The sequence below is a fragment of the Diachasma alloeum genome, unplaced genomic scaffold (genome assembly GCF_001412515.2).
Source record: "Diachasma alloeum isolate Michigan unplaced genomic scaffold, Dall2.0 Dall_scaffold_00176, whole genome shotgun sequence".
NCBI classification, from domain to species: domain Eukaryota; kingdom Metazoa; phylum Arthropoda; class Insecta; order Hymenoptera; family Braconidae; genus Diachasma; species Diachasma alloeum.
The window spans coordinates 5,238,999-5,254,864 of record NW_021680342.1 but is presented as its reverse complement, the minus strand read 5'-3'; the positions used below and the strand labels follow the sequence as shown (position 1 = coordinate 5,254,864).

The 15,866-nt window shown below is 39.0% G+C and overlaps 2 protein-coding genes across 3 annotated transcripts in view; one reads left to right on the top strand and one right to left on the bottom strand.

Moving 5' to 3' along the window:
* LOC107047608 (ribosomal protein S6 kinase alpha-5) overlaps window positions 1-13,420 on the top strand; it is a 20,700-nt gene extending 7,280 nt beyond the window's left edge. For both annotated transcript variants that reach the window (XM_015270469.2, XM_015270423.2), the window contains exons 2-7: window positions 8,251-8,325; window positions 8,427-8,645; window positions 8,821-8,936; window positions 9,071-9,271; window positions 9,824-10,252; window positions 10,546-13,420. In XM_015270469.2, coding sequence (XP_015125955.1) covers window positions 8,251-8,325; window positions 8,427-8,645; window positions 8,821-8,936; window positions 9,071-9,271; window positions 9,824-10,252; window positions 10,546-12,066 — 2,561 coding nt within the window. In that variant the 3' untranslated portion in view covers window positions 12,067-13,420. The remainder of the gene's footprint in view (window positions 1-8,250; window positions 8,326-8,426; window positions 8,646-8,820; window positions 8,937-9,070; window positions 9,272-9,823; window positions 10,253-10,545) is intronic.
* The window catches only part of LOC107047950 (transcription factor sox-2), a 161,176-nt gene extending 145,362 nt beyond the window's left edge, over window positions 1-15,814 (bottom strand). The window contains exons 1-3 of the mRNA XM_015270901.2: window positions 15,722-15,814; window positions 15,381-15,419; window positions 13,922-13,962 (exon numbers count right to left, since the gene is read on the bottom strand). The gene's annotated coding sequence lies outside the window, so the exon portion shown is untranslated. The remainder of the gene's footprint in view (window positions 1-13,921; window positions 13,963-15,380; window positions 15,420-15,721) is intronic.
* Between the last annotated feature and the right edge of the window lie 52 nt (window positions 15,815-15,866).

Here is a 15,866-nt window from a genome sequence, read left to right as displayed (position 1 = left end):
CATAGTTTCCGAGATAATCGCGAAAAACGAAAGTGCCAAAAAAAATTAATTTAATTCATCTTGTATAAGGCCTAGGAAGTGGAAAAACGCAATCCTGAGCCGTCCATCTGCCTATACGGAACCCAAATTTCCTCAGGAATCGAATGGAATAGGTTTTAAGGCTACTGTGTGTTTCACGCAGTTGTATTTTTATACTACTGTGTGTTTCACGCAGTGGTATTTTTATACACCTGTGTGTTTCACGCAATTGAAGTTTTATACTACTGTGTGTTTCACGCAGTGGTATTCAGATACTCCTGTGAGTTCCGTAATTTTTACTGAACATTTCTCTCCGTGTACTGTAAAAGATACACTGATAGAAAAGGTGGAACGATTCAGTTGCACCAAACGAGGCTTCTTAGCTGTTACCGCGATTCGTTAATAGTTAACGAATCGTAGTAATAGTTAAAAAGTCTCGTTTTATTTGACTAAACCGTTCTATCAGTGTACTTGGACATCCGTAAAGACAAAAATTCCGTAGATTCCGAAAGAGTTCCCCCGCCAACTAGAATCCCCCAAATGCTGGAGTAATCGGTTAGTAATGAACCTTTGACAGCTTAGACTGTCTACAGTTGATGATAATGAGAATTACCCTTAGTATATCGCCTTCTCCCCCACGTGTATAACCGAGCAAATGGAGCACGAGTGTCGCATCGATCTATCGGTGAAGGAGAAAGAGCACGTGGGGGACTCTCGACCCACTGACACTCTCGAATGTTATTTCCCTGTCTCACTGCTTCAACCCCTGCGGTAGTGATTGGTATTCATAGAGCGATAGAATATATTTTGGTCAATCGAAACATTGTGAAATAGTGATTGGGAAAAATGCGTCGGATTGTGATTGATGCTGACGACTTTGGGTAGCATTTCTGCGTCATTGGAGACACTCAGCGGGGGGTAAGTCGGGCGAGGGAGTCCCTCCGAGAATGAATGAAAAGCAACGGCAGTTTTTCGTCTTTCTGGCTCGATATTCGCACTCAGCAGAAAGGAAAATTCGGGGTGAAGGGATAGAATGAATACCTTTGACTCAAAAGTCAATTCATCAGTTAAGCTAGGTCTGGGGTCATTGCAGAGGGGGCGGAGACGTGTCGTAAGAATTCTTAACCGATTGTTTTCTCCATTGAGCCATTTGGAATGACCTGCCCCCCGACAAAGCGACTTTAACTGTCATTAGAAAGAAATTTACCTGCTTCATGCGCAGATAATTACACTGAAAGTAGAATTGAATAATTAGCATATCTTCTTATTGTTAACTCTCCCCTCCTCAATTCCGTGTTTTTCAACAACTAACTACGAACTACGAAGGCAACACAAGTGAGACATCTACTTGTAACCACGAATATAACGACTACGGAATTAGATATTGAAAAATTACTAGATCATAAAAGTTTTTACAGCCACAAAAATTAAGACTTTCGAAGATAATAGTCCACGTGTAGTGATTTTCAGCCTTGGCGTTTTAAATATAGCACTCATTTGAGCAGGAAGAATATATATATTTTTTTTATTTATGGGAAGTATATATTTGATGATCGAAAATTCTGAAAATTTCAAACCGAAAAACTGGCTTTCTTTTGTTAAGACCGACAGATTTTGTTTAGATGAAAAATGAGGCGTCTTTATGTAACTTGATTGAAAAAAAAATTTTTAGTCACGTATAGTTTTTTATTACTGCATGGAAAAGTCTTTAATACACTCCGCGTGGATTTTATCGATTGAAAATGGTACGTAACATGCTGGTACCCGCTTAGCACCTATCATTGACCCTCTGCAACACCAGTACAACAATGAGAAAGTGAAATGAATGCGAAAAATATGTAGAAAAAGACTCCGAAATAATAATAATTTCCTCCTTTTTTTTTTTCAATATTGAGGCCATGAAAAACCAATAAATTCGGTAGCTTTTGTAAAGACATCAGTTCAGTTATCGAGCGACACGTGAAATGATAAAAATACGTGTAAAAATGATTTCTGTTTTTTTAACCTGACGGAAAGCGAAATACAAGCAAAATCGAATCAAGGATAAAAACGGTACAACACCGGAGTAGTTTTGAAACCTTGGAATTTGGAACGTTGGTGATTGGTAACGGTATCACAAGCCCAGGGGCCTCAGTTTTGGAATTCAAGAATTCGACTCAAGTTATCACGAGCCTAAATTCAATGATAATGAGACAACAACTCTCCTTCAAGCATTTTAAACAGTGAATTTACAATTTAAAGATTAAGTTCATTCAATTAAAGCGTTTATTGAGGTGGAAAGTTGACTGTCTACGATCAGATTGTGACTTTGAGACAATGTTGATTGGTTCAGCAGCCTCGAACGTGGTAAAATACAACTCCTTCATTATCGTTCTCCAACATAATTGTATCTAGAGAGCGACGGAAATTTCTCATCATTTAATTTTTAATCATCCTCACCTTGAATAAAATCAAAATGTTCCTCTGCTGATAAGATAATAAACAGAATAAATACGGATTTATGGAAATCGATTCGACTCGTTTTTTTTCGAAGCTAAATATATATCGAGGGCTATTTTTTGGTGCGTGTCTTTTGGTTTTTTCATTGAATTACTGTCGTGCTAACTCGATGTTTTCTCCCGTAGATCGTTTTTGTAAACCAAAATTCCGAAAATAATTTTTTTCACACATTGGAGAAGAGAGAAAACAGAGACAGGATAAATTATCAACCGATGATTAACAATTTTAGCGCGAGTTTCAAGGAAACCCGATAAGAATACTGGAAAAAAAATGAAGCGAATGCATAAACCAATCATACTGAATAAGATTACGACTCCCAAGAAAAGCCCACAAGTGAGTGAAAGTCCCTGAGAGATCCTCGTTACATTTACTCAAACACTAAGTATTTCCCAAACCAAATAAACGTATGCTCTCGTGGAGCGTCTCGAATTATTCTTCGTCCTTGATAAGACAATCGCTGAAAAAATATCAAGAACGTTTTATTTTTAAAGTCTTCCGTGCCGTCCTCTGGGGGAAAGTGAGAGGCGAAAAGAAAGGAATCGCGAATAAAAGGAAAGGTAATTGTTTTGCAAACAAAACCTGAATGATAAAGAAACATTCTAAATTATTAATGAGTGAATAATGCTCTCAAAGTTCAGAGAAGTAATTTACGGGGAAGCAAATGAACATGGAAGTCGTTAAATTCACATTTGAGTGATTATTGAAACCTCCAGTTATGTTTTCTTTTCTTCTGAACGAGGAGACGAGGAGGTCGTATAATGGCTGTACAACGTGCGATATCGCTTGTCAGTTTTATCTCAGAGGTCTGTCCAATGACACTGTCATTTCTTTGCAGCTGTTAACATCGTTCATGTCGGCAGAATGGGGGGAGGGGGGCGGGGCGCCTTGAACTTCGTCGTCGGATGTAGCCTTTATTCTTAAGAGTGAATGATTGGAAATTCATCAAATATTAATTTTTTCTCTTCTTCAAAATTCTCCTATCATAATTCAATTAGATTGATTGAGGAAATGTGTAGACACAGCAGAGGAAAATTCGTAAAACATGAAGATGATTCAAAAATTTCCTTGAAATTTGGAATTTAGAATGAACACACTGATGGACAGGATTAGTTATTGTTAACGAATGGATTTGGGTGGAAACGAGGGTCTATTCGGTCTCACCAAATGTTCATTCGTTAATAGGTAACAAATGTGGATTTGAGAAGCCTTGTTTGATTCGATTTTCACTTTTCAAGTGAACCATTTGTTAACTATTAACGAATATTCATTTGGTCATATTCAACTCTACCATCCGTTAATATTTAACGAATCTCGCTTGGAATAAATAAATCAATCTACCAGTGCAGGTCAATAATGTCTATCCGCGACCACAAGTATTCAAATTAATAAAGAGTTATTCTCTTCAGGTTAATAACAATTTTATGACACATTGATCATTTAGTTATTTCAAAGCTGTTGCGACGCTTTTTTTCAATTTATATCGTTATCAATTTCTGTAGTTATCATCAATGAATGTTAGTTTCATTAATTTTGGAAAGCAATAGTCTTGATTGAAGAACAAACAACGAAAAAATTATGCAAGGGAAATTCTTTTCACAGAAGAATGTTGAAAAAAAAAATCATGAAACAACATTTAATGAAAACCTCAGTCGATGAGTTCCCTCTCTCAACACCATTCTCGCCGAGATTTTCGAGGTGAAATCTGCGGTTGAATCGGGCGTCTTGGAAGGGTAAACGAATGTGCAAGCCTTTTTTTTTCACGAAGTATAAAAGCCAGTCATTTAGCTCCGTGTACTACAACACAGACAAATGAAAAACGTTACTTATTACGGTATTCCCCGTAACAAACGGTCGACGAGTTGCAACCGTGCGCTGTACGGGATTCCCCGTCTCTGTGACACAACTAAAAAAATCGTCGGGCTTTCAAGGATCATTATCTTCAGTTCCTTAAATTTCGGGGAATGTTAAGATTTCAGATAATCCTCGGATCACTATTTACATAATTTCCATAATTTAAATTTTTTTTAATATAAAATTTCTAGCATTTTTATCGCACCGAAACGACGACGAAAGTCATCAAACACATGGCGTTTTGTTACCGGCAACGAGTCAATCCATTCTTCCTGTAATGAGTGATAATAATTTTAATGCATTGGATCTCTCTCTTTAAAAATAAAATGCATTCCATATACCAAACACCTGAAAATCTCCGCAACCAGATGCTTTTTGGCAACAAACACACATCCGTTGCTGTTACCGAAACGCAATATGTTTGTTGATTTTATTCGTCGTTTACGAAAAAAAAACGCTATCAGGCGGAAGTGTGGACTGACCTAAGGGTGCATTAATTATGAAAATTTCTCCCCTCCATTTGCATTCCTGGGCCGAAAATTGTGGTATTTTATGAGCGTGGTAAGGGTTTAATATTTTATTTTATTTCATTTGTCGGGTTTAAAATTTTGTTTCCATCCCTTAGAATAATCTAGTCCAATGCATCTAACACCTCTATCATTTTTTTTCCGTTATTAATACAATAGTAATAATAAACACAATAGGCAACCTCAGTCGTTAAATGTATCGAAAGATAAACAGTAATATCTCAAGATGTTCCCTGTTTTATAATAATCGTAATATATACGCAGATTGAAGTAGTAACCACTTTTACTTAGATTTAACGGTCCTTTCTCTTTCCAACCTAATTCATCCCAAACACCGAAGGAAACCGAAAAATTCAATTACATCTGCGACTCACGATAAACGCTACCCAAATACCCACTCAAAGCCACACAAATGAATTACAAAATCCTGGTTAATACAGTTGAAAAAAAATGAAGAGGGGGTTGCTGCATTGGAGCAATAAGGGGGGAGATATAGGCGAGTGTACAAGCGTGCTGAGCGCGCACGAGCTGTCTGAGTCAGGTAACCGAAAGAAAGTCGGTCCCGTTACGAAATAGCGAGTGAATGCCGGTTATCTGGGTCGTACAAAAGCGGAACTTCCGTGGGGGTCAGACGAGAGCGAGGGGAGAAGAGCAGTGAAACAGAGAGACGACGGGAGAAGAGGAGTCCCGGGTTTTATAAAGCCAATGTATTAACCAGCTTAATGCACTAGCCATCCTCCTCGGCCTCGTATCAAATGGTCTTTGCGAAAGAAAAATTTCGAAATTAGCTCACGCCCTCGTCGATCGTGCGTTTAACTTTGCTGACAAAAAATCTTATTCCGAATGGCTATTTTTATGCTTGAGATCATTTCGTTCGGAAGAAAAAAAACATCTCGGGAATATTGGGGCGTGAGATAAAATGATAATTGAGGCGAGGGAAAAGTAAGTAGTGCATTCGGAAAATGTTTTTGAAATTGAATGAACATGAAAAAATGTTTGGATGGAAATCTCCCTATCTACATTCTTCTACAGCTAATTGTGAAGTGGAGTTTACTTAGAAGGCGATAAGCTAATTCCACTTCGAGGCCAGTTTTGATGAATACTTTTGAGTACAAGAGAGATGGCGACATTTTTATGAGGACCATTTTTGCAGCTCTCAATCATCTCCACAAAAAAAATCTTCCTGAAAATTTTGGTATTTCGCTTAATTTCTGAGATATTCCCTCAAAACTGATTGGGGGAATTATTTAGACACAACATTCTGCAACCCAAGCACGTACTTACAGTAATAAGTACTTACTTGAAGGGTTTGGTATTTGTCTGGGGGGCGATAGTTTTGGGCAATTAGGCAGGAAAAACTTTTCATTGTTAGAAATCTCCCTATCTACATTCTTCAACAACTAATTGCGAAGTGGAATTTACTTGTGTTGGAATTCATGCCTGAATACAAAAATTAATTTCTTAGTTTAGTTAAACATTTTCTCTTTTCCACCCAAACACTCAGGGTGACATTTATGGCTTTTCTTAGAAAATAGAGACGTGAAGAAAAACAGTCCTCATGGTGAGTCACAAAGGAGAGGCTGAAGAAAATTGAAACAAGGGCCTTTTGTCAAATGGGTCCAGAGAGTGAAAACTCTCATGACTTTTAGTTAGTCGTCCTAGAGACTTCGTTGGAGAAAGATATACCTTCTGCGTGCGATCATTAAAGAGTTTTACTTTGAAGAATAAAACTAATGTGTTTTTATTGAGTATTCCTACACGTAATCCAATAACTTGAAAGCAGAAAAGCTCATTCCACTTTGAGGCCAGTTTTTGATAAATATTTTCAAATACAGGAGAGATAACAGCATCTTCATGAGGACTATTTTTACAGCTCTGATTCATCTCCACAACAAAGGTCTCCCGGAAAATATTGCTATTCCGCTTAATTTCCCAGATATTCCCTCAAAACTAATTATGTGAATTATTTAGACAAAACGTTCCACAAGCCAAACACGTACTTACAGTAATAAGTACTTACATGAAGGGTTTGGTATTTGCCGGAGAGGCAATAGTTCTTGAGCAATTAGGCAGGAGAAACTTTTCATTGTTGGAAATCTCTAATTGTGAAGTGGAATTAACTTATCTTCTTTCAAAGAAATTCCGCTTCGAGGCCAGTTTTTGATAAATATTTTCAAATACAAGAGAGATGGCGACATTTTCATGAGGAGCATTGTTGCAGCTCTCAATCGTCTCCACAAAAAACATCTCCATGGAAATTGTGCTATTTCCCTTCATTCCCTAGATATTTCCTCAAAACTAATTGTGTGAATTATTTAAGCAAAACGTTTCGCAACCAAAACACGTACTTACAATAATAAGTACTCAATTCAAGGGTTCGGTATTTGTCTGGGGAGCAAAAGTTTTCGAGCAATTAGGAAGGAAAAACTTTTCATTGTTCTTTCCTCGTTTAAACTCGATGATACGTCGCGACAGAAACGGAAGCCACGAAAGTATATAGTCAGTCATAAAACTGGGTCGCTAAGTTACCATTACACCTGTTCAGAGAATGTATATATATTTGTCTACTCTCTTGCGTCTTAACGTTGAACCGAGTAAAATGTACTTGTGTGGTGTAGTAACAACATAGGTAAACGCCGAAGTGTGATCATGGCCGCGCCATTCCACCACCTTGACACGGATATTCCACGTGCAAACGAGAGCTGTGTAAGCACCGAGGGGGGTTAACGGGAAAAAGTTCAAGAGGGGTTGAATCTATTGAGTCGCGACAATGTTTATTTTCCCTTAAACTTGATTGGTGAAATTTATGCGGACACAGGGGAGCATTAATGGTGATTTCATTTCACCTGATTCTATTTCACTTAATCTTGGCTCACTTCCTTGTTGTTTAAGAATCTCCAATGTAGGGTATCGCTTCAAATGGAAATCGACAATGGACATGAAATTATGATAAGAAGAAAAAAATCTTAATGCGATGTGATGAGGTTTTCGGAATAAAAAACAATGATTGTGATTGGGAAATATGTTTGACGCATGAGCATCTTCGAAGACTTTTTGCACGAAGCACATTCCCTCCTCAGGCATTTCCATAAATTATCGCAATTGATTATTCAAATTTGCTGTAACAATTGTGAGATGTTTTTGTTTTTCAACTCAGCACATACCCCAAGGAGACTCGTCTTACGCACCTGCCAACGAGCAAATAAACATCTGGAAGAGCCCAACGATCACTCTGAATGATAAATGAAAGCTGTCGCATAAAATTCCCCCGAAATGAATTCCCCAAAGTGCTTGATTCGCAATCAAATCCCATTCATACAATAAATTCACAGTCGCTTTTTTCATATTGTTTCAGTTAATCTTACTGACAGCGCCGGCCAGAGGGTAGACATGACGCACTTTGATCTGCTGAAAGTCCTTGGAACAGGAGGTAAAGGCTCGAAAAATTAACAACATCATTATCATTTATATGAAGATCCTTGAATGTTAATTCCCGTTTAACAATGTGTATTGTTATTTTTTGTCTCTCAGCTTATGGAAAAGTCTTCCTCGTGAGAAAGAGAATTGGCGCTGACGTTGGCCGTCTTTATGCGATGAAAGTATTGAAAAAAGCTACGATTGTTCAGAAAAAGAAAACAACGGAGCACACTAAAACTGAAAGACAAGTTCTTGAGGCTGTGAGGGACAGTCCATTCTTGGTGACACTCCACTACGCCTTTCAAACTGATGCTAAACTTCACTTAATTTTAGGTACAATTATGAATAATTCATTGTATCACTGCAATTCAATAGCTTGTATCCATCAAAAACCAATTGTTGAATCTCAACGATTGTCAAACATCCTGAGCAAGATTTATTTACGTAATAATCGAATGGATTGACGTATTTTCCAATTGAAATTGAAAATTTCTATATTTGAATCCAGATTACGTGAATGGTGGTGAATTATTCACCCACCTTTATCAGCGAGAACACTTCACCGAGGATGAAGTACGGATATACATCGGAGAGATTATTATTGCACTGGAGCATTTACATACGGTGAGCATAAATAACCCTGTCTTATTTACGATATTCCAATGATCTGCCGCAAATGCACCCCATTCGATGGGCATTATTGCTCCTACAGACATTCACATAAAAAAAAAACATTAACAAAACATTGTTATTCACAGTTGGGTATTATTTATCGCGACATAAAACTTGAAAACATACTTTTGGATCGTGAGGGGCACATAGTACTCACGGACTTCGGTCTCAGTAAAGAATTTCTGCCGCACGAGAGGGACAACAATGCACGGGCATACTCATTTTGTGGAACCATTGAGTACATGGCACCGGAAGTTGTCCGAGGCGGTTCTGCTGGTCACGATATTGTGAGTACTTTTTCATTATCTCGTTGGTAATTTTTCCACTATTTTTCCTGATCATGTGAATGACACGCTTATGTTGCAATAAATGTGACATGTGTATTTCATTGTTTCGAGGTGGAAATGTACAACACATTGTCAAGTATTTTGAGCTGAAATATGCCGTGTAAGCACTTCAGTGAAGTGATGAAACGATATGACTCAATTTCACTTGAAAAACGCTTTTTCAAGGATATGTTGGATATTAGGGGAGCCGGAAACTCGTCAAAAGACTTCTTTTGTCGAGACAAGTTATTATAAGATTTCCTATGAAGAACTCGAATAAGAATTTCCTCAGAGACATCTATGGAGGGGATCTTTACGAAGAATTATTGCACAGAAACTTTAGTTCTGCATAAAGACATTTATATAATTACTGGGCGGTGCTATGAAAATTTTTTATCGGAAATTCCTCTCGAAGTGGAATTGTGTAACGAAAAATCCCCTAGCATGAAATAACGACTTTTGCCTGATTTTTCTACTCCTCAATTCTCACTCAACTTATTCTCAACACTTCAGGCTGTCGACTGGTGGAGCGTAGGAGTATTGGCTTACGAACTTCTCACAGGAGCCTCTCCATTTACCGTAGAAGGAGAGAGAAATACTCAACAGGAGATATCACGTAGAATTCTTAAAACCGAGCCACCAATTCCAAGCCACTTGAGTCCAGAAGTTCAGGACTTTCTTGCCAGGCTCTTGGTTAAAGATCCGAGACAAAGATTGGGGGGTGGACCTGGCGATGCTAAAGAGCTCAAGGAGCATCCATTCTTCAGGAAAGCCCCGAAGCCATTCAGTTGGTCTGCACTGGAGAAACGAGAGATTGAACCACCCTTTGTGCCTCAAATTGCTCACGAACTAGATACCAGCAATTTTTCGGATGAATTCACGAAAATGGTAGCTGCTGATAGTCCGGCGGTTGTACCACCCAATTATGACAAAATATTTCGGGTGAGTTTTAATGTGTTTCATTATTTGCATGACGGTTTCCCATTTACGCAAATGAAAATACATTAGGAGAAAGTGGAACAGAATGAACTCTAATCGTTTTCAAAGTCTTTTTCTTATACTTTGAAATGGGGCATGATTCATTCAATTGTTGAATTTCAAATGTCCTCTTTAATTTTGTTAACTATTCAATAAAGATTAGTCATAGAAAAGTTCTGAACTAATAGCCCAGTTTAATTAACATTCCGAAAGTATCGAGAAGAATGAAAATTAAATTTTCGTTTAATTGTTCTCAGGGATACTCCTACATTGCCCCATCAGTCCTCTTCGGTGACAACGTAGTGTCCGAAGACATATTCCGAGACTCAACCCCAGAGGGTCACGCTCCGTCTGCCTCGTCAGTCCTCGCCTCCCGTTTCGAGGAATCCACATTTTTCCAGCACTACGATATTGACCCGAGGAGAGAAGCCCTTGGCGACGGAAGTTTCTCCGTCTGTCGCCTCTGCAGACATCGCCAAACGAAACAAGAGTACGCAGTGAAAATTGTAAGTAGGAGAGTGGACTGTGGCCGAGAAGCGAACCTCCTTCGTGCCTGCCAGGGCCATCCAAATGTAGTGAAATTAATCGACGTCTACCAAGATCGAGCCCACACATACATAGTCATGGAATTGCTCTCAGGCGGTGAACTGCTCCGTTCAAACCGCAAAATAACTGAGAAAGAGGCCATCAAAGTGATGAAACAATTGGCATCAGTAGTGCAATTCATGCACTCGCGTGGAGTTGTTCATCGGGACTTGAAGCCTGAGAATTTGGTCTACGCTCACTCTGGAGCAGATTCACCAGTGAAAGTCGTGGACTTTGGCTTTGCCAGATTGAAAAGGTCCTGCGAGCCCCTTCACACTCCGTGCTTCACCCTTCCCTACGCAGCACCGGAGGTCCTGGCTCGACAGGGATACGACGAGAGCTGTGATCTCTGGAGTTTAGGGGCAATCCTGTATTCCCTGCTCTCTGGGAAGCCTCCGTTCAAGGTTGGCAGTCTAGACCTGGCAAGTAGAATCAGAACTGGAGAGATTGACTTCGATGGGGATGAGTGGAGGCACATCAGTCCAGCTGGCAAGGAAATAGCGAAAGCATTGCTGGCGACAGATCCTAATGAGAGGCTGACAGCGTCAGCTCTGGTTCGTCATTGCTGGTTAACTGGTAGCTCGGGCACACCTGTTGAACCTCTCCACACTCAGTCCACCTCTGGTATCAACGAGAAGCCGAATTCCTTCAAGCTGAAGAATGTAGATGGAGCCAAACTGGCGCAGAGGAGGAAACTCCACAAACGATCGACTTCTTCCTCTGTCTCGTCTTCGGCTTCCACCACGTCGTCCAGTCCCTCTTCTGCTCAAGTGTTGAGACCACCTAGTGCCACAACTTCTATGACGACCTCGGCCTCCCCAGCCCAACCCAATGCCTTTGATTTCGGGGAGGAGAGGGTCAACGAGTATTTGAGTTCGCTGTCGTCGTCTTCTGATTCCAATTCGCCTAGGAGTATTCTTCTAGAGAGGGAGAGGGTCAGAGAGCCTCTTGAAGCACCCAAAACCAAGAGGAGGAAAAGAGACGATGGGGAGGAGCAGAACAGCAATAGCAACAGCAATAGCAGTGGAAGTGGCCCTGTGACGAGAGCTAGAAAGAGGAAACTCGAGCAGGCGAGTGGGTCTGACAGCTCGGCCGAGTCTTCTGAGACCAGGGGGAAGGTCGAGGGGAATCTTCATAGGAAACAGAAGACTGGAAAACGACCCAGGAGGCACGGGGCTGCTGCCAACGATTAGTAGGATAGCTTCGTCGTTTTAACTTGATACATTTTTTTCAATCAACTTTTCTGATTCTTCTCAAAGTGTCTTGGCAGTATCAATCATTCCTAATTGTACTTCTAGTTGTAGGTACGTAGAATCATTTTTTTCAGAGGTTGAGAGGCTGTTTTTGGGTCGAGCATTGGTGATATGTATCGTAATTTCCATGGGAAGATTCGTTTCAATTGCTGGGATGCAAGAATAATTATTTTTTCATTTCAACTAATCTGAATGTGTCCAAGAGGTCTTGAAATTATTGTTAATTTAGTCAAATACAGAGTGCGAATATTTTCTATTGATAAATTATCATTATTTTGGTAATTGACCGATGGAAGACTCAACGAATAGCGGACAGGATTTCCTTTTTCCGAACATAGTGATATAATGTTGAGAAAATTGTTTTCTATGAAAGGCATTAGCCCATTCGATGGTGGGCAACTGGTAGGAAGTTACCAAAAGACTATTGATTTTATTTTTCAATTCGTTGGAAATAAATGACGAGATTTCTCGTAGAATACTACTGACGAATATGCCTTTAAAAAGTGAGAGACAAGTTTGAAAATTCATTGACTGTTTAACCTGACGTGTGGTGTTTGTTGGAAAATGGCAATTTATTTAGAGAAAAAAATAATAAAAAATTGTATACTATGGTAAAGACTGAAAAGGTTGTATACCAACTCAGGGAACAGGATTGAGATGTTAATTATCGGCGCAACAATCAGACGAATGAGAAATAATATGCATAATCGGTACGAGGCGATTTAATACGCACATCAACCAAAGACGACTGAAGCATCACTGCTGTAAGACCAAAAAGAATTCGATGAATTTAAAATGAATTTACACATGATGACTTGTAACCGAAGGATAACTAATTCACACGTCATTCGACACATGAACATTTATGTAAAACACTCGCAGATAGAAACAAAAAATGAATTATATATATTATTATATATCGAAGAAGAACTCTATATTATACAAGAATTGTCTATATTTAATATTAGAGATAACAAACTATTCTTTAATGAGAAAACCTTAAGAGTCATTATTGATTATTGAGTAATACCGAACGAATGGGGGAGATGGCATTGTTCTTTTGTTCTATTCTGTTCTGTTCTACTTGAAATCCATCAATTTTCAATGATAAGAAATTGAGGGGATTATAGTACACTTATCAATAGGTATATTTTTATCGAGCATAATAACGTAATCCAAATTCGAGATTAGATATTTCGAGGAGAATTATTTCGTTTATATGGATTATAAAAAACACGTCTACCTTTGTTATTGCTGATTGTTAAAATAAATCATATTGTGATGTTCAAAACTATTTGTCGTTCACTAATTCCTCAAAATAATCTTAGGGTGACAATAATTGCGAGCAACGTTGAAAATTTTGATTTCTCGAATTTTTCGGCTGAACGAATTCACCATATGGTAAGTCCACTTCCTCAGAATCTCAATCGTCTGAGTATAACTTCCCCAAATCTATTGTTTCGAATAAATACGCGCTTTCATCAGAGTTGACAATCTCATTTTCGCGAACATTTGGATTTCATCACAATCGAATTCATTGTGAGCAGTAATAGAGGGAAATTAACTTTTGATTACCATATTAATGATAAACGAGAGCAATGAATTTCTGACTGATGCCGTAATTAGTAATGGATTGAAATTCATTTTTTATCACCATATTAGTGGTTAATCGTATGATGGCTATTAAAGTAATGAAAATTAGTTTATAATTCTATAAATGGTTCGTAATAATTTTATAATTACAAACAACCTCAAAAGTTCTCATTCCTCAATTATTACTGGTAAACAAACTCACCGGTCTCTGCTCCCCTGGACGTTACGTGGTGGCTCTTCCGTCTGTAAACAAACACTTTACGTGAACTCTCACTCACATCGGCTCTACATCTCTTTTTTTTCTAACCCCGTGCTGCACTAAATTATTATTATTATTCATTATTTTATTTGTTTCTATAAATTAGCACAAGCAGTCTCTCTTTTTATAACTGTCGATTGTTGGAATAAACTTTTCTCTGATGTTCGAAAAAATTCCCCTCTAACCCCCCAAAATAATTGTCGAGTGACAATAATTAGGGGAGGTTGGAGTAAAACGGACACTTTTGACTTTTTTAAAATGTTAATAAGGGGTTGAAATGTTGATAAAATTTAATAATTTTTGTTTCAATACAAAGAACAATTCTTTCCCTTTATAACGAGTCTAAACTGAGCTCAATTGATCAATTTGTTTCTGAGTTATGAATAATTTTAAAAAAGTCTAAAGTGTCCGTTTTACCCCACCCTCCTCTACAAACAACAGGTCTAATCCCTCAATCTTCTCTTGTATACTCTCTCGAGTCTTTACGATTTGTTTCTTTCTCACCCGCAACCCCCTGTACCGCATTCGCCGAAGGAGAGGGAAAAACCTCACTTGAGGGAAAAACCTGTAAAGGTACAGTCGTCTCTTGCGAGTTGGCGAGATTTAGAGTGTATCAAATTTTTGGCCTTCCCCCATCGGGAATCGAACCCGGGTCCCGCATGCCAATCCCACAACCTACACACAGCCACCGCCATCGGTAATCCCTCAATTTTTTGGCAAACAAAGGCTTCATATGAAATCTAATGCAAACCACCTTCAGAAACTCTCTTTTTCTGTACTGCTTCTCACGATTTCTCGTCTGGGAATTGGTATTACATACTTCCCAAACTCGAAAACTTGAAAATCACTACAGAAAAATATTGTTCCTGGGCTGTTGCGGTGGGGTTTTTTTACTCGTGTGGTTGGCCACACGAGTAAAAAACCCCATCGCAACAGGCCGGAAATAGTATATTTCGTTACGAGTGCGGAAAAGTGTTTTTTGGCTCATGGGATTATATCACTCGCCTTCGGTTCGTGCCATAAACCTCCCACGAGCCAAAAAACACTTTTCCCACGAGTATCGAACAATATTTTTCATCACAATCTGTGGAAAAGGGACATTTTAGGCACCCGAAGCGTGCCTAAAAAGTTACTTTTTCGCACAGCGTGATGAAAAATACTATTTCCCAGCCACTAAAGCGTCACCAAAAACCAGACACTTCGTGGACTCCGATCATCATTATTTCCTAGTTCGTATGAATTACCACCAACACCACTCTTTATAATTGTCGGTTGGTGGGACAAATCTTTCTCTCATGTTCGAAAAAATTCCTCCCTAACCCCGAAAATACCTCTAGGACGACAATAATCACAAACAACCTCAAAAGTTTTCATCTTAATTTTTCCTGGTCAACAAACTCACCGTTCTGCTCCTCCGGGCCTTCCGTGCTGCCCCTTCCGTCTGTAAAGAAATAAAGAAACACTTTACATGGAATCTCATCAGCCCGCCCACAGCCCAGCGAGAACCCCTTTGTTCTCATCCACATGCTGCACTAAAGCATCGCAAGATCAGACATTTCGTGGAAAACAATTTCGTTGTCCACACGAATTACTACAATCTCTCTTCATAACTGCCGACCGTTGGAACAAAGCGTTCTCTGACGTTCGAAAAAATCCTCCCTAACCCCCCAAAATGATTCTCGATCGACAATACCTACCAACAACGGTTTCAACTCCTCCATTTTATCTGATAAACAAACTCACCCTGTTCTCAGCTCTCCTGTGGCACGCATGGAGGCTTTAATCTGTAAACAAACACATCACACACGAAATCCAATTCAAACCGGCACGCGAACTCTTCTCGTCCATTTCACAACTAAAATCGTTGACAATGCTCGCTCCCCATTGG